General features: G+C 37.5%; 1 protein-coding gene across 1 annotated transcript in view; it reads right to left on the bottom strand.

Annotated features, from left to right (window-relative positions):
* The window catches only part of LOC136033216 (serine/threonine-protein kinase mos-like), a 70,339-nt gene that overhangs the window by 24,447 nt on the left and 18,956 nt on the right, over positions 1–26,936 (bottom strand). The window contains exon 2 of the mRNA XM_065713926.1: positions 13,718–13,958. Within this exon, the coding sequence (XP_065569998.1) occupies positions 13,718–13,956 (239 nt within the window). The 5' untranslated portion in view covers positions 13,957–13,958. The remainder of the gene's footprint in view (positions 1–13,717; positions 13,959–26,936) is intronic.

Here is a 26,936-nt window from a genome sequence, read left to right as displayed (position 1 = left end):
AAGATAAATTCGAGAACTTTCACTACTCTGCTTATTTTTCAATGACATAATAATAAAAGAAAAATTATTTGAAATATAGATTGCTTTCCTTAAAGCGCGTACAACAATAAGTCTAGTATCCGTTTTTTTTTAACTGTTTTATCTCATATACTGTTTTAACTCTTATAATAACTGTTAAAAATTATAATTGGGGGTACAAGACAGATGGCTTCCTCTTCAATTATTTAGTAATTTCTGTTCTCTTTGAGTTTGAATTGAATATTATTATTATTTTTTTAACTTTTAAGGTCATTATTGGTTTCACTTTTATTAAGTGTTTCTTTCAACTTTTAGTAGATTATTCATTATAATGTCAATTTTTTTTTTACTCCGCTGAAGAGAAATTTTCACTCTTTACTGTTATTAAGAAAAATAATTTTTCTTTAATATTTAATTTCTGTTCATTTTCATTCATTTTTGTAAAAAATCAAAATAAAATAAGAAAACAAACATTACATACAATGAATTGAAATCAAAATACTTTAATTCGAGCTGATATTTAGTTTCTGTTCATTTTCGTTGTTGCTCTTCAATTATTTAGTAATTTCTATTCCCTTTGATTTTGAATTGAAAATTAGTGTTATTTTTTGAACTTTTAAGGTCATTATTGGTTTTACTTTTATTAAGTGTTTCTTTCAACTTTTAGTAGATTATTCATTATAATGTCAATTTTTTTTTTTACTCCGCTGAAGACCCATTTTCGCTCTTTACTGTTATTAAGAAAAACAATTTTTTTTAATATTTAATTTCTGTTCATTTTCATTCATTTTTGTAAAAAATCAAAATAAAATAAGAAAACAAACATTACATAAAATGAATTGAAATCAAAATACTTTAATTCGAGCTAATATTTAAACTAGCCATGAATAAATAATTGGTAAAACAAAATCAGTTTTTATGATCATAATGAACATTCTTATTGCTGAAGTTTTCTAATACGGCCATTATTTAAATAAGGCTCAATTTTAATACAGTCATATTTAAATTAGCCGTGAATTTTTAACTAGTAAAACAAAAGTAGTTTTCACAATCATAATGAACAAATTTATTTCTGTATTTTTCTAACACGGCCATATCTAAATTTTCCGGGGTAGGGGTAATGATGGGTTTGTGCGAGAGATGGAGGGGGTTCTTTTGAGAACGAAATCTCCCGCAGGCCCATATGAATGAGCAATTAATATTGTCCTTTTCCTAAGGGACCAAATTAAAAAAACTGAATAATAATTTTGCATTGATTCAACGAACATTTTGAAGAGTTTTTCGACAACTTCGTTAAACAAAAATAAGATAAAAGTTAACCCTCTCATTTTTGTATTTTTACAAATTGGCTTGCTTCGCCTGCAGAAGTGTTAAAAACTAAAAATTAAATAGCCGAAGTTGAAATTTCCCTAAAATTCCCCAAATTATAAAAACTACCTGTGAATAAGTTATAGACAGCGCCAATTCAATGAACATTTCAAATTGAGTTGTAACTATATGGAGAAAATCAAATCACATTCTTTCCATGACCTCGTTTTAAACTATAGCTATTTGAATTGTATTTAACATTGTGCTGTCACAAAGAAATCTTTGTCAGATAAATTTCAACTTGCCGGAATCTCTTTTTTTTGCATTACAAGAAGGTAAGTTTATTTTCTCAGTTTATGTTTTACAACTGCCTAATTATCCTTATAAGAATGGGATCAAAAGAACTTAGAACTAATTATTATTTTTCATAATTAGATTATAGGGTAGCAATTAATTGCATAAATAGTTTGTAATTACTTTTCTTTTTTTCACAGGCCTTACCTTGGACCTTAGTTCCTCCAGAGCCATCGGTGGTGCATAGGGCGTCGACTAAGCCTCTCCATTCGTCTCGCATTGGTGCTGCAGCGATGACGTCTTCCCATTCAGGTATTAGCGAGGTGCCGGCCGTCCTCACATCTCGGTCATGTGTTCGTCTCAATGTATTTTTGGGGCGGCCTCTCTTTCTTCTACCGTCTGGCTTCCATTCATAGGTTGTTCGAGGAAGGCGGCTCTCTTCCATACGAAGAACGTGTCCCAGGTATGTCCAACGCCTTCTTTTCAGCAACTCAATGACTGGAGGTTGACCTAATTTTCTGTGTATTTCTGCATTTGTAATTTTTTCTTGCCAGCTTGTATTCAACATTCTTCTGAGGCTCATATTTTCAAATGCAAGGATCCTTTTTTCAAGCCGGGTGTTTATTTTCCAACATTCACTTGCGTAAAGGAGAATTGAGAGTACATTGCTGTTGAAGAGTCGAAGCTTCAGTCGCATTGAATATTTATTACTTCTCCAAATAGGCTTCAATCTATTGAAGACACCTGTAGCTTGTCCAATTTTACGTTTAATCTCGGTCGAGATCTCTCCATCACAATCAATCCAGCTACCCAGGTACTAGAACTCCTGGACTTGTTCTAGATCTTTGTTTTTGCAATGGAGAACAAGTGGCGAGGTTGTGATGGCCATGCTCTTCGATTTGTCAGTGTTTATCTTTAGCCCGACATTCTCTGCATTCTCGGTAATAGTGTCAAGCAGCTGCTGCAACCGTTCTTTAGTCTCTTCGAGAAGGACAACGTCGTCCGCAAAGTCCAGATCAAACAGTTGCTTGTTGCTTACTTTTACCCCGTAGCCTGATGCGAATCTCAGGGCATAATCCATTATAATTATAAAGAGCATGGGGGAAAGTACACATCCTTGACGAATACCAGACATGATCTTGAAAAATCTGGTTGTACCGTTTTCGTTCTTTACGCAACATTCCGATTCTTCATAAAGCGCTATAATCATATCTTCTATTTTCTCGGGAATTCCGTAGTATTTCAAAACTCTCCACAAGCAATCTCTGTCAACTGAGTCAAATACCTTTTCAAAGTCAATGAATAGGAGGTAGAGCTTCTTGTTCCATTCTTTTGATTCTTCGAAAAGCATTCTCAGTACAAATATTAGATCAGAACAGGATCTCCCAGTTCTAAGACCATGCTGCTCTTCTCGTAGAGTTGCGTCTAGTGCTTTCCGCAGACGCTGCAAAATGACGGAGGCTAATAGTTTGGATGATACAGGGAGAAGATTGATGCCTCTCCAGTTATGGCAGTTCATCAAGTCTCCCTTTTTGAAGAGTTTGACTATAATGCCTCTGCTCCAATCTCTTGGGACCTTCACTAAGGTCCATATTTTGGTGAAGAGAGAAAGCCAAATGGATACGCAGGTACTAATTGAGTACTTCAGCATTTCTGCTGAAATGCCATCAATACCCGGGGCTCGTCCATTTTTTAACTTCTTTGCTGCAGGCATGATCTCCTCAGCACTCGGAGGATCTGTATTGATGTCTAGATACATAAAAGGGATATCAGGTACGTTAGCTTGGTCGCAAGTTCTCGGTCTGTTCAGAAGTTTTTCGAAATGGGAAGCCCATCTCTCGTCAATTTTTTCTGGATCAGATATAATTGATCCATTTTCGTCCTTGACAAGGGTGATTGGGCTGCTTTGTTTTCCTACCATCTCATTTGTCAATCGGTAGACAGTCTTGGAGTAAACCTTCCTAGCAGCTTCTTCAGCTAAAGCTGCTTTCTTTTCAAGGAACTGTCTCTTGTCCTTTCTTGCACTCTTTTTTACCTCTTTATCTTTTTCTTTGCATAATTGTTTTGTTGCCAGCTCTGAACACCTTGTAGTATCTATGAGCATGGCTTGCTTAAGTGCCTTTCGTTCGTCAATCAGTTTACATGTTATGTCAGAGATCCACCTTTCCTTTGGTTTCTTTCGGAAACCAAAGGTTTTTTCACAGACCTATCTTATATTGTGTTAATATGTGAAAACGTTTTCTAAGTATTTACGGTAGTTATATAAAACTGCAATTTCTGGTTTGTAGTGCAATATTTTATCAATGTTACTGATATGTATAATACCCAAGAAATTTTTGGTGTGTAATGCAATATTTTATCAATGTTCCAACCTTCAATCGTGAAAATAGATAAGCGTAGCTTAATTATTTAAACTGATTAAAAATTAAACTATGAAATTAAGGTGGCCTCGTGCAGCCACCACTGTGCAGTGCCATACAAACTAAAGAACCCGAATCAAACCCTGCGAAACCAGTTTTCAAAATGTCTCTACTCTGGGATGAAATCAACGAACTCCGTAATAGTCTATAAGCAAATTAATTAAACTCGGGGTAAAATACTTGCGACTGCTAGTTTCCGATCACTTTTCACTATTAAAAAGAGCACTAGCCCCTTTAATTTCCAATCAAATGAGCTCTTTTCGAAGTTTCTACGACAACAAATGACCATTCGTTTTCATAATAGCGCTGATGACGCAATAGGCTTTAAAAATTTTTCAGTTAGGGATGGGACAGTAGCCAAACTCTTATTCTTATTGATTTTTGTTTCGTTTTAAGCTTGATTTGCATACTAAATTTAAGTTTTACTAGTTTTAAGATTATTTTAATTCTTTCATCATAGGCAACTTTGTAGCGTTGCCCTTAGTAAAGGCAGGCTTCTACGTTTGATTATTTATTAGTATTTTTTTTCCCAGAGACAATTCACATGGAAAGGGTGGCCGCAAAAATTTTGGAGCGGACTCATTCAATATGAGATCGGAATTTCTAGTGCCCTTTTTCGGAGTAGTCAAAAGCGATCGGTGGGCAACTAGCCCACCTTATCCTCTTTCACTTAAATGTACCCGATCAAAATTTTGAAATTGCCATTTTGTCTGAAATAATTTGAAGATCAGATAGCAAAACTCTGGGGGTCAACAAGGTGTTGTAAATTATGCCCCGGAAGCATATAAAGTTTTCGTATACTTCCGGGGTGGTATTAACTTTGGAGGATTCTCATTTGTTCGGAAATAGAAAGTTCTAGTTCCCATTTTCAGAGCCAAAAGTGATCGGAGAGTAACTGGATCCCCACGTCCTCTTCTCCCCAAATCCACCTAATCAAATTTTGACTCAGCCGTTTTGTTCAAAATAGTTCATATATCATGTAGCAATACTTCTAAGGTTGAGATAGCCTCCCCTAGCCTGGAGACAAGGGTTTTACGTTATGCCCATGGGCAGGTCAGATTTTTATGGAAGAGGAGGTCGAATAAACCCTTGAAGAGGCTCATTTGGTTGTAAACTGGAAGTTTTAGGTCCCAATTTTATGAATCAAATATTTATCGAATGGTAACAGCCTCTTAATTTCTGGGGTTAACACAGTCCCCCAGAGCCTAGGAACCAAGGTTGTTAGCTATGCAGCAGGGGCTTATAACGTTTTCACGGAATGGGTGGGGGTATAAGTTTTGGAGGAGGCTGATTCACATGGAAATTGAGTCATTTAATCAAGAGTTGTACTTCGAAGACCATGTATCAATGCCTTCGGGGTTGACACAATTTCCAGAGCTCAGGGACAAGGGTTGTAAGTTAGGGTCCAAGGGCATGGTCGTAAAAACTTTGGAGAAGGCTTATTTGATCTGAAATTGAATGTTTTAGTTTTTTTTAGGAGTCAAACATAATCGGTAATCAAATGCCTTCCCCACGCCTTTTTTTCCCAAATATATCCGATCAAAATTTTGAGATAGCCGCTTTGATTAAAATTGTCCAAAGATCATTTAGAAATGCTAGTGGCGTTGACACCACCCCTGCAGAGCCTGAGAGTATGGATTGTAAGTTATAACCCGAAGGCTTATAAAGTTTTTATGAACGGGGTAGTAATACAATCTTTGGAAGAGGTTCATTTGATTGAAAATTGAAAGTTTTAGTTCCTCATTTTAAGAGCCAAAAGTGATCGGAGATTAACATGCCCCCAAAACCCTCTCTTTCCCAAATCTATTCCATCTAAATTTTGAGATAGTCGTTTTGTTCAATATAGCCCAAAGATAATATGACAATACCTTCAGGGTTGATACAACCCCAAAAATACTTGGGGCAAGGGTTTTTGAGCTATGCCTCAGAGACATATTGGGTTTTAATGAAAGGTTTGATCGTAACAAATTATAAGATAACATGACAATACCTTCAGGGTTGACACAACCCCAAAAATACTTGGGGTAAAGGTTTTTGATCTATGCCTCAGAGACAAATCGGGTTTTAACGAAAGGTGCGATCGTAACAGATATTGGAGGAGGCGTATGTGGTTAGAAATTGGGAGCTCTAGTTCCTTTTTAAGAGTTAAAAGTGACCAGAGTACAACTAGTCCCCACACACCCTATTTTCTCCAAATGTGTCCGATCAAAATTGTAACAGAGCCATATTGTTCAAAATAGTCCAAAGATCTCGTAATTATTTCCCCAGGGTTGAAATATTTCCCAGATCCCGGGGATAAGGGTTGGAAGCTATGGCCCAGGGGCAAATAAGTTTGTTTGAAAGGGGTTGTCGCATAAAATTTGGAGGAGGCTCATCTGATTTGAAATCAAAAGTTCTAATTCACTTTTTAAGAGTTCAAAGTGATCAGAGGGCAACCAACCTTCCCCCAACACTCTCCTTTCCACAAATTAATTTCCCAAAATACATCTGATCAAAATTTTTAGACAGACATTGTGTGCCAAATAGTGCAAAGAGCATATAACAATACTACTAGGGTTGACACAACCCTCTGATAGCGGGGGCAAAAAAATGAAACTTCTTTGACTTTAGTAAATTAAATTGTCCAGAAATCAAAGCTGCGTTCGAGTTAAAGCTCAGCAACCGATCTGAAGTCCCGAACCGATTGTCTGACGTTGACCAAGAATGGGTACAGATAAAAGCTGTTAATCAAAATGCAGCTGAAACAGTCCTTGACCACACCAACCGAAGAAAAACAATCTAGGTCCTGGCCGCACCATAGAACTAGTTGAAATGATGCACCCCCTCGTAGGTGGTGCAAAAGAACTCTTAAAAATTGCCCGATAAACAGTTAAACAGGACCGAAAACAATGCTGGTCAAATTTTGCACAAATGAACTGCAGAATGCACTCGAAAATCAACCTGACTTAGACTTGACTTTATTACTTTTGAGAATCTTTAAATTCATGAAAGAAGGAACTGGGTAAGTCCCTTCAACGACTGAAAGAAAAGTGCAGGGAAATCATTTGATCCAAAAAATGATTATTGGAACGCTGACGAGAACACTTCTCTGAGCCACTAAGCACCATCAGAGCCTCATATAATCTGCCTCCTTTCTTGTTTACTGGTAGGGAACCTTATGATATAAATATAGAGCCAGTTAGTATCACTGATGTATTAAGAGTAGACAAGTACTCAAGTGGATACAGAGTAATGAGGTGCCAGGAGAGGATAGGATCCCTGCTGAAAAGGGCAAGGCTTCATCATCCTTATTATGCCACATGAACAGCTTGTTTGTACATGCTTGAACGACGAAGGCTTTCAAAAAAGACTGGAAAGAATCATTGTTCGTTCCAGTCCACAAAAAGGGACATTTTAATTGACATTAAAATGAAAATTTTCTGCGTAATTCTCCTGAATAGATTTAAAGACGTACGTGTCAGCTAAACAGTCCTGATCAGGCAGGATTCAGACAGGAGAGGTGTTCTCAGGAGGAAATACTCACAATCCGGCTCATCCAGCAACAGTACAACAGCTTTCACCTATCATTGCTCGTCCCTTTTAATGACTTCACCGCCGATTTTTGACGCCCTTGTTAGGACAGATTTATGAAGGATGGTTGAATAATGGTTGCATGATTGAAGATCGGATAACACATGACCTCGTTGACATACCTTAAACCAGATACATGGATATCGAAACAAGTTTCCGCGCCTTGGGAAACATTCCGCTCCCAAGTTTCCAGTTGAGTCTGGTGTCAAGCAGAGACTTTCCTATCGCCCAAATTGTTCAGCTACGCAATATAGTCAGAGCGACATATTCTGTATCTCGCTTATTTCGATTAGTACCCATGCCGGAAGGTACAAAAATGTTAAGGGTGGATCCCATGGTAGTCGATTATGCTGAAAACAAATATCGTAGGGCGCATGTTCGCCGTTGGGGCGTTTCTGAGATATAGGCCAAAAACACCAAATTTGGCCTATAATGGGGTTCAATGATTCTAATTTATTTTTTTACAGATAAGATTGGTCAAATCCAGCGTACTCTTACATCAATAGAAAGAAGAAACTTGGGGCTACATGAATTTGATTTTTGTTTGAAAAATAAAAATAAAAAATAGTACACGTTTTACTGCAGTTTTAAAAAAAGTCAAATTTTTGTCAACAAATTTCTAACAGAAAAGCTAAAAACTCGAAATTTTTTCAAGATAAAGTAATTTTTTTGATATTAAAAAAGAAAGCCGGTTTAATTCCGAACACATTTAGCTAAGAAAAAAAGTTTAAATTATTATATCTGGGGGGTCTGCAACTTTTTTAGCGAGTGTACCCGATAATATGAATTTTGTTTAGTAGCCTGCTACCTAGCGGGAAGTTGATTGATAAGCTAAGCAGAAGATCAAAAAGAAAAGTGAGTCAGGTAGGCCAAGATAAAAAAAAACAAAAAAAACAGTTATTTCAGGTTGATTCAACATGTGATTCTGAGGCAAATACTGATTTGCTGATGGATGATAATGAAGAAAGTGACACAAACTCGGAAGATCAAAAAACAATTCTTAAATAAATAGAGTTTTTAAAAGCACTTTTGATGTTGTAAAGTTGGCTGGAAAAATGAGTGTAATTTTTTTTTTTTGCAGAAGTAAGAGACTAAATGAAAGTAATTTACAAAATTAAATATCACAAGAAACTAGGCGATACTGACTGATTTAGATTTGTAAGGACTGATAAAAAAGCATGTTACGTTGATCAATCAGATTTAGTATTGGAACTTCCAGTTCTAGTGAAAATGCTTGTTAATGGAACATCTGTGATTTGAAATTGACTTGTCAATATTTAATCTAACATCTTGCTTTTCCTTCATGAAGCACCAAACAACCATGCAACAGTCGAAAAATCTCTGCGAACGTTCACGGCGATAAGTAAAGCTGTAGGATGTGACGATACGGTGGTCACGCAAGATGTCTTCATTTATCAGCTAGCACAGGGAGTGAAAAGTAAATACCCTGATGACTTCAAAAACGTAATCCTACGGATGGGTGACTTCCATCTCCTGCTCAACTAACTAAAGGCAGTTGGTAAGACAATGGACAGCTCCGGACTCAGAGAGATTATAGTGCAGGCAAAGCTGCTGCTACCTGGTACATGCGAAAAGGTATTTCAAGGGAACGGCTACTACCAAGATATCAATGCCTACTGCATACTGTACGAGGTCTTGCTAGCCCTCTACTGGGAGTCCTTGGAAGAGTATTACTCCGAAGCAGAAGAAGACTTATCCCTTCTGGACCAGCTGGGTAGTGCCATTGAGTTATTCAGGACTTCATTGGCAAACGGTGCTAACGCGCGAATTGCACTTCAGAAGGCAAACGATACCTTAATCACTTTGGCTCCCATAATGAATGCCTTCAAAACCCTTCGAAATGCGTCCCCCACGTTTGCTTTTTGGCGGTAGTTCTTGGAAATACTTGAAATAGCGATGCAATTCAATCATGCTGAATGGGACTGTCACTGGGAGTCTCATTTGACAGCCACTTCTCGGATTTTGCCATACTTGGTGGTGGCTGACCATCCTCAGTATACAAGAGGTCTCATACAGTACCTATATGACATGCGAAGTTTACCACAAACCTTTCCTGATGCACACAGAAGGCTCATGAAAGGATACTTCGCCGTGAAGAGAACTGTCACTGGGACTGTCACTGGGAGTCTCATTTGACAGCCACTTCTCGGATGTTGCCATACTTGGTGGTGGCTGACCATCCTCAGTATACAAGAGGTCTCATACAGTACCTATATGACATGCGAAGTTTACCACAAATCTTTCCTGATGCACACAGAAGGCTCATGAAAGGATACTTCGCAGTGAAGAGAACACACACCAGGTTTACGGCAACCTGTTCCGATCAGATACTGGAATGTACAGTGAACAAGGATGCAAAGACGACGGCCGGAATAATAGGAGAACAAATGGATGAGAGATAGACTAAAGCTTGGATTCTTACCTTACTGATTTCCGCTGCCATCAGCAATGGTTTCCTGCAAGTAGTCAACGAGACATTGAAATATCACGAAGACAATCAGTCGACGACGACGCGATTACAACTTTCACGAGATAGAGTTCGAGACATTTTCACTACATGTGGCAATCTATTCAGCAGAGTGGACTTCGACCTAGTGGATATTGTGACGTCAGAAGTTATGGACGATGAGAAGATTGTTTCTGATATTACTTGCGTAGCCACAAAAGGAAAAGAGGTGGTTGAGGACTTTCTGTGCAACAGGAAAGAAGATGTGAAAAAGGTTGTACTCCGAACTTTCCCTTCAGAGAGAAAAACTCAGAATGTGAATGGTGTCCCTAAAACCGATCTCCTGAGCTCTGAAGTAACAGCCTTGAAGAGAATCATTACTGCTCAGTTGAGCTACGGCGAAGAAAAGGAGAAAGCCGTTGCAAACACACAAAAGAGATTCTTCCTTTCCCTCCATCTATTTTTGAACATCTTCCGCAACAAACAGCCAAGACATCCTCTGGCTGAGAAATGAGGGCAAGGAACAAAGCTGTGCTGTTGAACTGGCTAAGAAAAAAAGGAGGGATTTCAGCTTGGCCGGCCACTTTGAAATCCAAAGAAAAAACATTAGCTACAGTACACATCATTGACCTAATGTCCAAGATAAGGTCATATCGGTCTGCCAGGTTTGAAACAGTCAAATCCTTCGCGGAAAGATTGCTTCTATTTATTTATTTATTTATTAATACCAAATACGGTAAGCTTTCAAGCTAGTCGCAAAGCAAGCTTGTCGCATAATTCAGCAATGTCTATCATTGCTGAATTATCTTCCAGTGGGTATTTCTGAAGTCCACATTGTCGCACATCGGTAAAACGGGCTGTTTGGGAAGCTCACGGACACAGGAGAATTGATCTCCTTGAAATCAGCATGCAGACTCCAACGAGGGAAAGCGAAAAACCTCCAGATTTCCGCTCTTAGCACAGTTGAAGAATGGGATGCCGTACTTGCAAGCTCAGCGTCTAAAAGCCGGTTCCTCGAAATTTTGTATGAAACCTGGGAGCAGATGAGTGATCAGCTTCTGAACGCACTCAACTTTTTTTTCTCAGGTGGGTTCAAGGAGAGATTCAAAGTGTCTCTGGTCAAGCGTGGCTGCTGTCCAACTTTACCAGACCGCGGTGTCCCCAACTTTTGCCTCAAAATGGTGTCTGTGACGGAGCAGATCAAGGATGCAGAAGGGAAGCTTTCAGTCGACGCGTTTAGAGAATTTTACGACCTATCAGAATTTCTGGTCATTGTAAACAGTACAGTAAACAGGCCGGATTCAATTCACTGGCCAGTGTAAGGGCTTACATTCGGCGCCAGAAACAAGATGTGAAAAGACTTCCACCTTCTGACAACACCTTCGAGCTATGCATACGAAGAGCCATATTCGCTACATGGATAATCTTGTCGTCAGTACAGGCTCGGCCGAGCATTCCAGATCCACGTCTCCTTGGATGGAAGATAGCTGAAGGGGGAGTAGATGCGGTCGTCTCAAACTGTAAAGAAGCATCAAGCCTGGAATCTTACTGCAGATGCAAAAGTAGAAGATGCAGGAAAGACTGTAGCTGCTCAAAAATGAAAGGATGCTGCAGATTATGCTCCTGCCGCGGAACGAGGAGGGCATGAAGGGAGTCTGACCTTGCCCCATCTGAGTTCTCGGAAGAAGATAATGAGGAATATTTATGAAAATTTTATTTGATACCTTTTACTTTTAATTACAACAGGTCCCTAATCAGTTACTGTTACGCAATTTTACGGGCAGGCCGAGTAAGACAACTCCAATGCGTTGACTGAATCCATCTGTGAAGTAGAATTCTTTTATGTAGTAAATAGCTTAGTCGTATTACTGGCAAATCAGGTCCCAAAAAGGTAATTGCAGACGCCTTAGTACACCAGAAAACATATTCGTCCATTCTATAAAAAACAAAAACAAAAATCAAAACAAAAAAAAAACACTTTTTTTAGTCAACATTTTTTTAAACCTATTTTTATTTTTAAGTACAAGTTAAACATTTTAAACAGTTAGGAAGTTTGAAGTATTCCTACCCTTTGAAGAAAAAAAAATATGTCTCTTTTCACGATACGGCTAGTGATCATTTCAGTGACACTATAAAAAAAAATCGCAGACCTTTTAAAAATAAAAATAGTTTATATGTTTTTATCTCAAATTGTACGGAATTGAATACGCTTTCTTTTCGAATATAAAAAAAATTCTTATCTTGAAGAAATTTCGAGTTTTTAGCCTTTCTTTGAGATATTTATTGAATTTTATAGCACTCATTTTGAAACTGCAGTAAATAGAGAAAAAAATAGTGTTTTTTTTAATTTAAAATCATATTCTTGTAGATCTAGATCTCTTCTTTCGATTGATATAACATGACGCCAGATTCCTCAACCTGAGAAGTCGCAAAAAAATCCTGAATCGTCACACTTAGTTATAGGCTAAATTTGGCGTTTTTGGCCTATATCTCAGAAACGCCCCAACGGCAAACATGCGCCCTACGATATTCGTTTTCAGCATGGGCGATTACCCTAGGATCCATCCTCAGCATTTTTGTACCTTCCGGCATGGGTGGGTGCACGATACAGAATCTGGCGCTCTGACTAATAGACGGAATAATAAATAACGCTCTGAAAAGTCACAGGGGATTTGTCTTGTGACAAATGGGATTTTTTTCAATCTATGACTGATATCAATTTTACAGACAGGTACTTTGCGATATTACATCCTTAGAACGTCATAGAACCTAATGCGACCTTCTGAAAACGTTATAAATTTTTAAGAATAATGAGGTCCGTAATCCTGAGTTTTGGCCTCTAATATGATGCTAAATGATCAGAGCGATCAGAACCTTTTCTCGCTGGAGCGATCAGAAGCATATCTTTACTCATTCAAGGCTTTCGTGCGCTATCTAAACCCGTTTTTAAAATAACGTTTTAACGACGTTCTTGCTAGTTCATTTATTGTATCCCTTTCTAGGAATTTTTGGAATAGTTGAAGCCTCATCCATTGCTTAAATTTGCTGCCTTTTATATATAAGCAAATCACTATTTGAAAAAGAAGCGATGTTTTGTGATTTTTAGACGATGCTCTTATGATCTGAAGATAAAAGCGAGACGAGCTGTTCATTCAGTATTATTTTTACCCATTTCAAGGTTTGGTTGGTTATTAAAACCTCATTTGAATTTTCCCGACAATTTATGACGTTATGCTACGTTTTGACGACGTTTTAGTGATTGAATTGTTTGTCTCCATTTCCAGGATTGTTCACCAAAAAGATATGTCCACCAGCTTTCATGCTTTCTTGAAAAACTGAATGATTCGTATGCTTAGCCGCTTCACTATAATAGCGTCATCTTATTTTTTGTCATACTCCTGTTACAGACAGAAAAAATAGTGTCTCTAGCTTTTATCTTTTTAGCGTCAAGAAATTGTGCGCTAACTCTTGACACTGGTTGGTCGATCTAAAGAATTAAGTTGGACAACGTTAAAATTGAGAAGTTCTGGACGGCGTACATAGTTGGCACTGTAATCGAGCGTAATTTTGATTTTTATCACTGAATATGATTATAATATGTCTAACAGGGCACAAACAATTTAAGTAAAAAAAAACCTACCTAATACATGTTTTTTTGTCAAGTTTTTCCTGTGGATCATCAATAATATTTTGTAAGGTCTGACCACCGTCCTCCATAACAACAAGTGCTAGCCCTTGTTCGGTTTTCTTGTCAATGGCGTATATTTTCACCACATTTGGATGATCAAAAAATTGAGCATTGATTTCACCATCAATACTTGTCAATGGAGAAAGCGGATCATAGTCGGAACAAATCAATAATTTGACAGCGGCATCCATATCTAAAAAAAAAAGTACTGTAACATAAGCAAAAGTGTAATATTTGAAAAGAAGAGTCATTCATACGGGTAGAATATCTACTGATATGTTCTTTGATAAAATCTTAAAGAACTTACGACACTAAACTTAAATATGATTGTTTGAATCGGTAAAAAGAAAACCTTGAAACATATTTATGTTTGAAAGTTAACGTCAATCAGAATGTAATTTTTCATGAAAAAATCACCCACATAGAGCTATGTACTTCATGGTGGTATGGGAGGCCAAATTAAAAAGTAAATATGGTAACAAACTGCGAGTAAGGAGCAATTCAGCTAAATAGTACCCAAAATTTTAAAAGGCAGAATTTTGCGAACAGTTGATGCATAAAAAAGAATCGGCTTTTTATGCTGATTCCAAAAATAAATAAAATTCACGAACTTTACTGCTACACATCCATTATTTTTAACTTGAAGAAACTTGCCTGACTTTTGAATAAGTAGGTAATATCAAAAAACTAATTATATTTGTAAGCTCCTATCTTCAAAAATGTGGAACTTAGTTTTTTTTTTCAATAGTAAAAATCACGGATGCGCGTTTTTTTGTTTATTTTTTGTTTTTTGTTTTGTTTTTTAACCCAGTGGTGATTATCTTGAAGTACTGTTCCTCAATGATTGGGAGAATGCTCGTTGAAACAAAAAATAAAAGTTCTAGTGCCTTTTTCAAGTGACTAAAATCATAGGAGGGCAGCTAGCCCCCTTCAAACTTCCTTTTCCTCAAAGTCATCTAATCAGAACTTTGAGATAGCCTTATTGTTCAGCATAAATTTCAATAGGCGTGCCTCTAAGCATGAAATAACTCCCCACAGCCCCTGAGAAAGCGGCTGTAGGCGATGGAAATTTGTACATTGGTTACAAAATAATTTCTGAAACCAAACAGGCTAATCATGACAAAAAAATTGCAAAGAAGAGAGAAACGAGGACAATAACAACCAGTGAATAACAGAAGAAAAAGTTATGCAAATATTTTGGTTGAGACTTCCGCTCAACTGCCTTCAGTGCAAAATGAAAAAAAAATCAGATAAAAGTCCAAAGGACAATATGAAAACCCTCAAAATAAATACTGAAATTAAAATCAAAATAATTAAGAACGGATTTGCTCAAATGCTCCCCGTAAGCTTGTCCTAAATAATCTCTGTGACCACAATGGCTAATCATGGAGGTCTCTGACGGCTGAGATCTCCATTCAACCATTCACAGTGTAGAATAATAATAAAAAAATGCAAACAAAAGTCCAAAGGACAATGTAAAAACCGAACCTCAAAATAAACCTTCACTGGTTGTTATTGTCCTAATTTTTCTCTTCATGGCAATTTTTGTTTTGTCAAGATTAGCCAGTGTAGTCTCATAAATTATTTACGACAAGCTTGCGGGGTCCAAATCTGTTCTTAAATATTTTGATTTTAGTTTTAGTGCTTATTTTGAGGCTTGGTTTTCATATTGTTCTTTGGACTTTTATCTGCTTTTTTCATGATTATTTTGCACAGAGGACAGGTGAGCAGAAAACTCAACCGAAATATTGCCATAACTTTTTCTTCTGTTTTTACTAGATGTTATTATCATTGCTTCTCTCTTCTTTGCGATTTTCGTTTTGTCATAATTAGCCAATGTCGTCTCAGAAATTATTTACGACACGCTAACGGGGGGCATTTGCTTGAGCCTGTTCTTAATAATTTGAATTTTAGTTTCAGTGTTTGTTTTAAGGTTTGGTTTTTATATCGTCCTTTGGAATTTTATCTACATTTTATTTTATTATTCTACGCTGAGCGCTATTGGGCGGAGGTCTCAACCGAAATATTTGCACAACTTTTTCATCTGTTTTCCTCCGTCTGTTTCTCCCTTCTTTGAATTTTTTATTTTCCCATTGTTTGCATATAGTATTTACTATTGGGAAGGATACAGACAATTTTTGGGCGGGGGATTTTCTGCGAGGAGAATTTCTTGGAGGAGGGAAGTTTCCGCAAAATGAACTCTGGAGGGGAAACTTTGCACGGAGGAATTTGCCAGAATTCCTACACGAAATTCTTTTATATGTCTCTTTTTTTTTACTACTCAATTTTAACTAAGCAGATGTTCCAGGGAAATCGTCTGGGAGAAAGTTTCCGTGGGGTTATAACCGTCTGGGGTATTGTTCCGTGAGGGGATGATCTCCACGGGAAAAGTGTATATTGAGGAGGGGGATATTTTCAGGATAAACTTTCCACTGAGGGGAATATTTTGATTTGGAATTGAAATAAAAACAAGGACACTTCCGATGAAAATTTCCGAGGGGTAACTTTCAGCGAGGGGAGAGTTATCCAAGAGGGGGTTGTAGGTAAAACTATTCTTGGAAAAATGTTCACTGGGAAAAATTTCCCTTTTCATGGAAAGGGAGATGAATTTTCTAGCATTATTTGAAAAACAATCATCTGAAAGACAAATATCGTTTAATTTTAATAAGAAGCTTCATTAAAGATTAAGGAACTTAGCATGAAAAGCCAGAACTAGTGCCCTTTTTATTAGCCAAAATTGATCGGAGGGAAAATAGCCCCCCTGCTCATCATTCCCCCAAACACTTCAAATCAAAATCTTGAGATGACCATTTTGTTCAACGTTGTTGAAAGCTTTGGACAGTATGTATTTGAGGAGGTCAGCCCCCCCCCCTACAACCTTCAGGGAAAGGGTTGTGAGTTATACCCTGGGGACATACATGGTTTCCATAGAAAGCATTATCGTAGACGCTTCATAAAGGGCTCATAAGATTGGAAATTAGTCGAAAGTGATCGGTGGGCCAATGATCCCCCCTCACGTCCATCATTTCCCCAAACACTTCTAATAAAAATTTTGAGATAGCTATTTTCTTCAACGTAGTTGAAGGGTCTGGAAGTTACATCTTTGAGAATGACAAAACCCCCTGCCCTTAGGGCAAAGATTGTGAGTTATGCCCTGGGGACAAAATACGTTCTTATAGAAAGCTTTGTCATATAAACTTTGGAGGGGGCTCCTTGGATTGGTGATCAGAAGCTGCAGTGCTCCTTTTAAGAGTCAAAGCGCTCAGGTGGCAGTTACCTCCTTTCCCTACACACAAACACGTCGTATTGTTTAGAAACGCATCTGATCGAAATTTTGAGTTAGCCTTTTTTATTCAGAATAGTCCAAATATTATGGAACAAGTGCCTTGCCGTTGAAATAAACCCACAGAGCCTCGAAGCAAGGGTTGTAAGTTATTCCCCAAGGCCATATAGTGTGCTATGGAAGGGATGGTTGCATAAAATTTAGAGGAGACATACTTGGTTCAAAATTGCAAGTTCTAGTTCCCTTTTAAGTGTCAAAAGTCATAAAGGGCAGCTAGCCCCCCTGACTACCTCACTTAAAAAAATAGATCTGATTAGAAAAGTGAAATAGCGATTTTGCTCAAAAACAAGAACATATAACAATGCCTCTTGTGTTGACACAACGCCCCAGTGCCCTGGGGATAGGATTATAAGTCATATCCTGGGGGCATATAAGATTTCATGGAATGGGTGGTAGTATAAAATTCAGATCGATTTCATTGGATTTTAAATTGAAAGCTATAGTGCCCAATTTAAGAGTCAAATTGATTTGAGAGAAAATCAAATCCCTCCCTCATCCCATCATATCCCAAAACAAACATCCAAACAAAGTTTTGAGACATCAATCTTTTTCAGTACTGTTGAAAGGTTCACTAATTATTTGGTTGGGGATGTCAACCCCTCCTCCAAGGCCTCAGGACAAGGGCTGTAAGCTGTAAAGTTGTTTAGTTAAGGAGAGTGTTGAACCAAATCATAACATGTCATGTGCATATGGGTTGTCGGAAGGGTGCAACTCACGAATGGCTAAATATATTAAGTTGGAATTTTCAGGAAATGAGAAGCGAGATGATCGATTTAAAAAAAGGCAATATTTATACGCTACTACTACTACCGCCACTATTAAATATTCTGAGTGGGATATTCAGTTGACCAAAAGATAAAATATACCTGATACTACTGCTCTTGATGCAGCTGCTACTACTTTTATTATTAATAATCATTCATTACTGCTGCTACTACTGTTCCTACTGTTACCACTACTACTATTATACTAGTTGAAATAAGGATACACGCATGAAGGTGAAAATTTGAAAGAATATTAAGAGGGAGTTTTAATTAAATGAAAACACACTATGCGCATGCAGTTCTCTTTTGGTATTTGACCAGTGAACAACTAATTGAATTTAAGCCGGATTAACTCTGTACCTGCTTGGAATAAATAACGAGTGAAATACTTTTGAACTCGTAATTGAAACTTGTTAGATAAATTTATAAACTTGTATATGATTACGGCTTAAGTATTACTTATGGATTGTGGCTGTGAGTTAGTATTCAGCACTATTATCATCTGAGTCGTGCATTGAAATATTCGGATTACTTGCGAATCACTGGATTACTTGCCCCACTCAAAGATAAGTTATTATTTATTCCCATTGCATTCATTTAGCCAGTGTGGATCATTTCATAATTGTGCTTATTGATAACTTCTCTGTGTATATACCTTTTTCTCTTAATTGTTTTTGGACTGATGGTGAAATTTGCTTATCATGGAAAATTGGAATACCAGTACGCTTTATTATTGCCCAGTTTTAAATTTTGCTCAGCACAATCTCGATGAGGGGTTGGACCATCAGTCGATTGTGAAATACGCTAGATATTTTTTTCCGTATGAAGATGTTCTTGGCACTAAGAAACTTTTATATAGCAATTGCTTCCCAGATGAGCCTATACCGCGTCGTTCGGGACCCAGTGCTAAGAATAGTTTATTGTCGGACATTATCGGTACTCTTTCTCGCTGCTCCGCAGAAAATATTGATATTCCAGAGTTCGTGATCAAATCCCCCTCTGAAGTCCCTAGCATTCCGGTGTCAGCTTATTCTATCCTTACCGCCAAAGTCAACCAGTGCCTTGATCAGCTAAAATTGCTTGCTCACCTCAATAGTCGAGCAACGTCTATTTGCCTCATTTTAGAAAATAGGGGGAAAACCCCTAAAAGTCATGCAATCTTGACGAGAGTCACACCATCAGATTCAGCATATCAGAGAACCTTATTGTCGAAGTTTCAAGCACCTATCTACAAAAATATGGAATTTTGCATTTTTTGCCAGAAGACAGATCACGGACGCGTGTTTATTTGTTTTTTGTTTCTTTTTTTTTTCCCAGGGGTGATCGTATCGACTTAGTGGTCCTATAATGTTGCAAAAGGGCTCATTATAACGGAAATTAAAAGTTCTGGTTCCCTTTTTAAGTGACCAAAGAAATTGGAGAGCACCTAGGCCCCCTCCCACGCTCATTTTTTCCCTAAAAGTCACCGGATCAAAATTCTGAGATAGCCATTTTATTAACCATAGTCGAAAAACCTGACAACTATGTCTTTAGGGACGACTTACTCTCCTGCAGTCCCCTTGGGAGGGGCTGCAAGTTACACACTTTGACCTGTGTTTACATATAGTAATGATTACTGGGAAGTGTACAGACGTTTTCAGGGGGATTTTTTAAAGGGGGGATTTGGGGGGGGGGTACGTGGGAGGATATTTCCATGGAGAAACTTCTCACGGGGAAAGATAATTTCAATGAAGGGGACATAGGATTTTCTAGCATTATTTGAAAAAAACAAGGGAAAAAAAATATGAAAAGTTTTTTCTACTGAAAATAAGGAGCAGCATTAAAACTTAAAACGAACAAAATATATTACGCATATGAGAGGTTTACCTCCTCGTTATACCTCACTCTTTACGCTAAAGTATTTTTAGTAATTTCAACTATATATTCTACGGCCTTTGTGATTCAGAGGTCATTCTTAAGGACTTGGGACAAGATTTCAACTTTAGTGTAAAGAGCGAGGTATCGACGACGGCTGGACCTCCTCATAAACGCAATAAAAACATACGAATATAGAAGTTCGTTACGTAAGTTAATTCGTAAGTTACCTATATTTTTTACCAATGAAAACGTTTGTAAAAAATTAAAGGTTTTAGTTGCTTTTTAAGTAATCCAAAAATTAGAGGGTAACTAGGCCTTCTCCCTCGCTCCTTTTTCTCAAAATCTTCCGATTAATTGCAATTAATTAATATGCAAATTTTGTTTTAATTATTTATGTGCGGAGAGCCAAGATCAAAACATACATTAATTCAAAAACGTCCAGAAAATAAATATAAAAAAACAAGTCTTTTAAATGAAAGTAAGGAGCGACATTAAAACTTACAACGAACAAAAATTACTCCGTATATGAAAGGGGCTTTTCCTCCTCAGCGCCCCGCTCTTTACGCTAAAGTTTCTTACCTTTTTAAAAATAGAATTAAGAGAAAGAGTCAAATTTTACCGTAAAGAGCGAGGCGTTGAGGAGGAAAAGCCCCTTTCATATACGGAGTAATTTCTGTTCGTTTTAAGTTTGAATGTTGCTCCTTACTTTTATTTAAAAAAACTTGTTTTTATTATTTATTTTCAATACTAAAGACAATCCTTGCTTAGAGGCTCCGAAATGTGGCAACTGCGGCGAAGCTCATGTTTCCTATAGTATGAATTGTCCAGTGATCAAACGCGCTCTGAACGCTTCTCTCAATATTAACGGCACAAAAGACAAAGACTTGTTAATTAATGAATTATTAGTAGTTCATGACATAGTGTTCTTACAAGAACATCTTTTGACCAAATCAAACGTTTCTAGCCTGAAGCGATCTTCTGTCCACCATTTTTTTTCGCAAGAGGCCAAGAAATGGCCTAGCAATTTTCTTCCGTTCCCCATCAAAGCCCTTTGTGATTCATTGTGATGATAACATCTTAACGATTCAATGTGACAGTACCGCCTTTATAAATGTTTACTTACCTTGCGATCGACATTCTATAGCATTGTTCACATCTTTCGCTAAATGTTGCTCCAGTTTAAAGTCTCTACTCGAAAGTCTACGTTTGAAAGACCTAAATTGGGTTTTAGCTGGTGACCTTAACTATGACATTCTTGGTACCTCCGATAGGTCAATCCTCTTGCTAGAATCACTTCCTAGCATATATCATGTCGCAGTTAAAGCCTCCCATTCACGTATATTTATAACAGAGGCTGTTCAAAATCAAACCTGGATTACGTGATCTCTTCCAGTTCCAGCTTAATATCATCGATTGTCAGGGTGGACGAAGAGAAGATTGATGACGATCACCTTATTCTTAGCTGTAATTTGTCCTGTGAGCTATCCGGCAAAACACTTCCGGCTCAGCCGAAGTGGCATACGAAATTGAGCTGGGATCGTGCTAATGTCCCACTATACCTTGCTACGCCAACTGCTTTGCTGTCGACCATAAAAGTGCCATATCACCTGCTGCAAACGTCAGTTTCCTTGCCTTCAAGTAGAGTTGACCTAAATTGCTTTTATTATCAAATTGTCCATCGCTTTAAATCAGCTTCCAAAGCTGCAGTGCCTGTGGATAAAGTTAGGATTGGTACAAGAAAGCCTAATTGGAACGCTGATCCTGAAGTAAAACGTGCTAAGCAAAAAGCCAAATTTTGGCTACGTATGTGGATATCATGTGACCGACCATCGTCCAGAGCTTTTTTCTCTGTGATACAAAAGTAAACTTGAATATAAGGCCAGTTTGAAGAGAACACGCTTGAATGCATGGCCAGGCCTCCTGGAATAAGGTTATTAATAGTGAGAAAGGTTCCCCATCTACCCTATCTTGTCTCCAGCTAGGTAATTTTGTTGATCATTATAAGCGTGTTTTCAGTGTATTTAATAGTTTTCTGCAGTCTTTTTATTATAAGTTGCTTAAACTGCTTTTACCATACCGTCTCCTGCAGGCTCACGTCCAGCCTGTAGCAATATCTGAAATTCGCCGGGCTTTAAGAAAAATTAAGCATTCAAATAACCTTGATGGTGAAGGCCTTTCTTAGCGATTTTTTGCTTATGATTGTTCTGCTCTACTTAACCATCTACAAATATTTTTCCAGTCTTGCTTAGCACAGTCGCTTGTTCCTGATAGTTTCCATTGTGGCCGTGTAACGTCTATTCAAAAGCCAGGCAAGGACCCCACGTCTTGTGTAAATTATCGTCCTATTACAGTATCGTGTTTTTTAAGTAAGTTGCTTGAACATTTGTTACTACCAGAAATTGAGTCGAATTGTGATTTTACGCCTTTTCAATTGGGTTTTCGGAAATTTCGGTTGCTCCCATGCACATCATGTTTTAAGCCGACTCATGAAAGATGCCGTAAAAACTAAAATGTCTTTATACTGTCTTACTGTTGATATTTCTGGAGCTTTCGACAATATTGTGCACTCTCAGGCTCTATTTTCCCTAGCCTCTTCAGGTGTTAATCCTTCCGTACTTAAGTTATTGTCTTCTTGGTATTCAAAGTCTAAAATTCAAGTTACCTGGAATGGCCAAATATCAGACCCGGTAAAAATTAATAAGGGAGTTCGGCAAGGTGCCGTATTGTCTCCTAGTATATTTAAATGTGTGCTTGCATCGTGCCTGCGTCCCCTTAGAAGTTCTGTTTTTTACGGTAATATTGGTTGGTCTTCTATTGCATATGCAGATGAGGTTCTTCTTGTTGCCCGGACTCGCCGTGGATTGCTTTCTAATTTTACTATATTAACCAATGAACTATCTAAGATTGGACTGTCAGTTAATGCGTCTAAATGCGAGTTTATTTGTTTTAATAGCCCTTATGCGGTCGCTCCATTCGTTGCTGGGACTGCAGTTCTACCATGTTCTTCTTTAGTTAGTTGGCTTGGTCTGTGTTTCGGCCCAACACTTTCCACTACCTATTCATCCCTAGTGAATCAAGCCGTGAAAAACCTACGCCTCGCTTACGGAAAAATATCCCCAAATAAAAGCCGTCACAACCGCAACGGTTTGTGCATGAGTTATAACGCAAAAAATACAGGAGAGGACGCATTTGAACGAAAATTACAAGTTCTAGTGCCCTTTTTAAGTGACAAAAAGATTGGGCGGCAACTAGTACCCTTTGACGCCCATTTGTTTCCCAGAGTTATCTGATCAAAATTTTGTGGTAACAATTTGTTCGGTATTGTTGAAAGATCAGATAACTATGTCATTAGGGGTAAAATGACCCTCGCAACTTTTTCAAGTGAAAGTAAGGAGCAATATCAAACAGTCCGTGGTAACAAACTGTAAGTAAGGAGTGACTCGGCTCAATAGTAACAGAGTTTTGATATCAATAGGTTCATCAAAAGAATAAAAGTATTATGCTGATTCTAAATTTATAAGATACTTCAAGTTTTATTGTTATCGTAACTTCCCTCAAAAGTTACGAGCGTGAAAAAATGTGCCTGATTTTCGAAATAGGGAAGGGGGAGACACCCCCTAGAATACAAGAAATCTTGATAAGAATCACAGTGTCAGGTTTAGCGTACAAAAGTGTACACTCTGTTGCAGAAGTTTCAAACTCCTATACACAAAAAGTTGCATTTTGCTGTTTTTGCCAGAAAACAGATCAAGGATGCGTGTTTTTTTTTATTTATCTATTTATTTTCCCCAATGGCAATTATATTCCAATAATGGTCCTAGAAGATCGGGAGAGGGCGAATTTGAACGGAAATAAGAAATTCTAGTGTCCTTTTTTAGTTTGGAGGGCAATTGGTCCCCCTCCAACGCTCATTTATTTCCCAAAGTTATCTGATCATAATTTTGTGATAGTATTTTGGTCATTATTGTTGAAAGATCAAATAACTATGTCCTTAGGGGTAAAAAAAATCACCACAGTCTGTTGAGAGAGGCCTTTAAGTTATGAAATTTGCCTATTGTTTACGTATAGCATTTGTTATTGGGAAGCATACAGACATTTTTCTGTCAGAATTTTGTGCTTGAGGTGGATTTCCTTTAGGTGAATCTTCCTTTGGGATGGATATCCCCGGGGGGACGAGTTTTTCAGGCAAATTGAGGGGGTTATTTGACAGAATTATTGTACAAAATCCTTTTTAATTGTCTTACATTTTCTTTGCCAACTCAATTTTACATGTGGAGATGTTGTGGATGAAATATTTGGCGGTAATTTTCCGTGTGTTTTGATTTCTGGAAAAAACACGGAAAGGGGTATTTTCGGAGTGATAAAGTAACCAATTAGAGATCTAAGTCTTTTTCAAAGGAAAGTATTCTGAAGATAATTTTTCAGGCTTATTGTCCGCAAGAAATTTTACTGGGAGGGAATTTTCAGCGAGGAAGGAACTGTCTGGAGAGAAACTGACGGGGAGTGTACTTAAAACGAACAGAAATTATTCCGTATAACAGGAGGACTGCTTCAACACCCCTCCTCAATACACCCCTCTTCGCAATAAGCTTTAAAGATTTTTTAAAAAAGTTCCTTGTTCTAGTTAAACGGGCCTTGTGTTTCAGGAGTCATTCTTTAAGAATTGGTATAAAAGATCTAATTATAGCGTAAAGAGCGTTTATTGAAGCCGGGGCAGCTTCGTTCATTTATGGAATAATTTCTGCTCGTTTTAAGTCTTAATACTGCTCCTTACTTTCACTAAAGTTTGACTCTTTCTCTTAACTCTACTTTTTAAAACAGTAAAAACTTTAGCGTAAAGAGCGGGGCGTTAATGAGGAAGCATCCCCTGTCATATCCGAAGTAATTTGTATGGTTAAAGGTGACATTAAGTTTATGTTTTTTAAGGATTCTTTTCGTTTGTCGCTCAGTTTTGGAATGTAGGGTAGAACAGTGAAAAATATCTGTTAGGATTTGTAGATTTGATGACTTCTTTTTCGTTTCAAGTAATTTTATGGGGTATCCATTGCAAAATGAAATGTCTTTAATGTAGTTCAATTCGAAGACTATGTGAGACTCCGAGCCTATTTTAATAACTCGGTAAACCAAAGAATAACTACTCCTCTTTTTATGCAGTGAGAGTGGTTAGAGAAAAAATATGAATACCTGTCGTTATGCGTAGGCTTTCTATAAATGGAGAATTCGAGGCTAGGAGACTTATTGAAAATTAATATATCTAGAAAAGGAAGTTTATGGTTGTCTTCTAGTTCTAAAGTGAACTGAAAGTTAGGGTTCAAAGTGTTCAATGAGTCAAGAAGGAGTTAAGTGACTCCTCTCCATGATCCCACACAGAAATAACATCATCCACAAACCGACCCCAGAACCGGTGTTTCAGAAGAAAATTTTCAAAAGCCGAAGTTTCAATAAATTACGAATAATAAGTTGCCAAAAATGGTGAAAGGCTCGCACCCATGGGTAAACCCATTATCAGGGTAAAATTATGACATTTATGACAGAATTATTAATTCTGATCGTTGACATACATCTAAAAATTTTTGTTGCACAGTCAAATAAAATATCTGATTATAATCTACCTGGAAAGCGATTAGCCTTTAAGATTGCTGTAAGTAAAATTGAGAGATTGTGAAATGTCATTTAGACTTGTGTTTTTATATTCAATTACCCTTTCGCCGTTACTGAGCAAGGGTCATCATATTTTAGTTTTGTGTTTTGTTTTAAGTTTTTTTTTTATATTTCTATCAGTTTATTCTGCACTGAGGACGGTCAAGTGGAGGTCTTGACCGAAATATTTGCATAATTTTCATTTTTTTTTTCACTGGCTGCTTATTGTCCTTGTTCTTCTTTTCTTTGCGATTTTGTGTTTTGTCAAATTTCTTATAGGAATTGCGGCAAATTGTAACTTTTCTCCTTCAAAGCACATCCTCAGAAACTTCTCACCCAACAGAAAATTCCCCCCTTAGATAATTCCCTTTACATAAAATTTACATAAAATCATAAAATTTTATTTAAAAAAAAATAAAATGAATTGTCTTGTATACCTTCCAATAATAAATACTATATGTTACCATGGGCAAATTTTTTAACTTGCAGCCTTTCCCCGGGGGCCTTAGGGTTGTTTTGCCTTTAAACTATACTGAACAAAGTGGGTATCTCAACAGTTTTGATCGACAGACTTTGGGCGGAAAAGAGATGTCGGAGTGTGGCTTTGCTCTCTGATTTTTTTGGTCGCTTAAAAAGGGCATCAGAACTTTTCATTTCATTTTTTAAAAAAAAAACCTTTTTGATTTTCTAGGACTGTTGGTTCGGTACAACCACCCCTAGGAAAAAAATAAAACAAGCAAACACGGTTCCTAGGGAGGGTTCCCCCTTTTTTCAAAAATAGCGCACATAGGACATAGCACATTCTCATAACTTTTGATGGAAAGCATTGAACCTGAAATTTTTTTTTTTTATATCCGAAGTCTCTTGAATCTCCCAACGCCCGTAAGGACGTTATTCTGACTACATGTGGAGAGCTAAGTGACGATATAGTAGAGCTCAAGAAAAATAAGGACGAGTGGAAAGTAATAGTCAAATCAAAGGATTCCGCTGAAAAGATTGCTAATGCCATGAAGGTAGGAAATAGTCCAGTTGAAACAAGCGTCGAATCAAAGAGGAGTTCTGCGATTTGTCCCAAATGATTTTAAAGCAGAAGATGTGGCTAAGTTGATCCCATCCTGCGAAAAAGCTGAGCAGATCGGTCAGTCCCGCACTTTTAGACTTTATTTCCCGTCAAAAGAAGCCTTGGAGGCTAATATGAAGGAACCTCTCAAGATCGGTTTTGAATGCTTTCGTATTGATGTTTTTCAAACATTACCGCGCCGTTGTTTCAAATGCCACCGTGTAGGACATCTGGCGGTCGATTGTCATAATGCTGAGGTCTGTTCCCAGTGCGCAGGCTCCGACCATTAAAGTACCAAAGAGCAGCCATGCATGCAGAAGAAAAGATGTGTTGTGTGCAAAGCTTCGGGTCACTCATGTTATTCAGTGTCCTGCCCCGAAAATCGGAAATTGACTGCTGAACGGTACAAATCTAACAGCTTTCAATGAATATTGATGGTTTTCTTTCTATTATCTCATGGAATATTAACGGAGGCATTCTTGATAAACTACCAGCCCTGGAAAAGTT

The sequence above is a fragment of the Artemia franciscana genome, chromosome 11 (genome assembly GCF_032884065.1).
Source record: "Artemia franciscana chromosome 11, ASM3288406v1, whole genome shotgun sequence".
In the NCBI taxonomy this organism is placed as follows: Eukaryota; Metazoa; Arthropoda; class Branchiopoda; order Anostraca; family Artemiidae; genus Artemia; species Artemia franciscana.
Note: the sequence above shows the minus strand (reverse complement) of the source record. Positions and strands in the feature narration are given on the sequence as shown.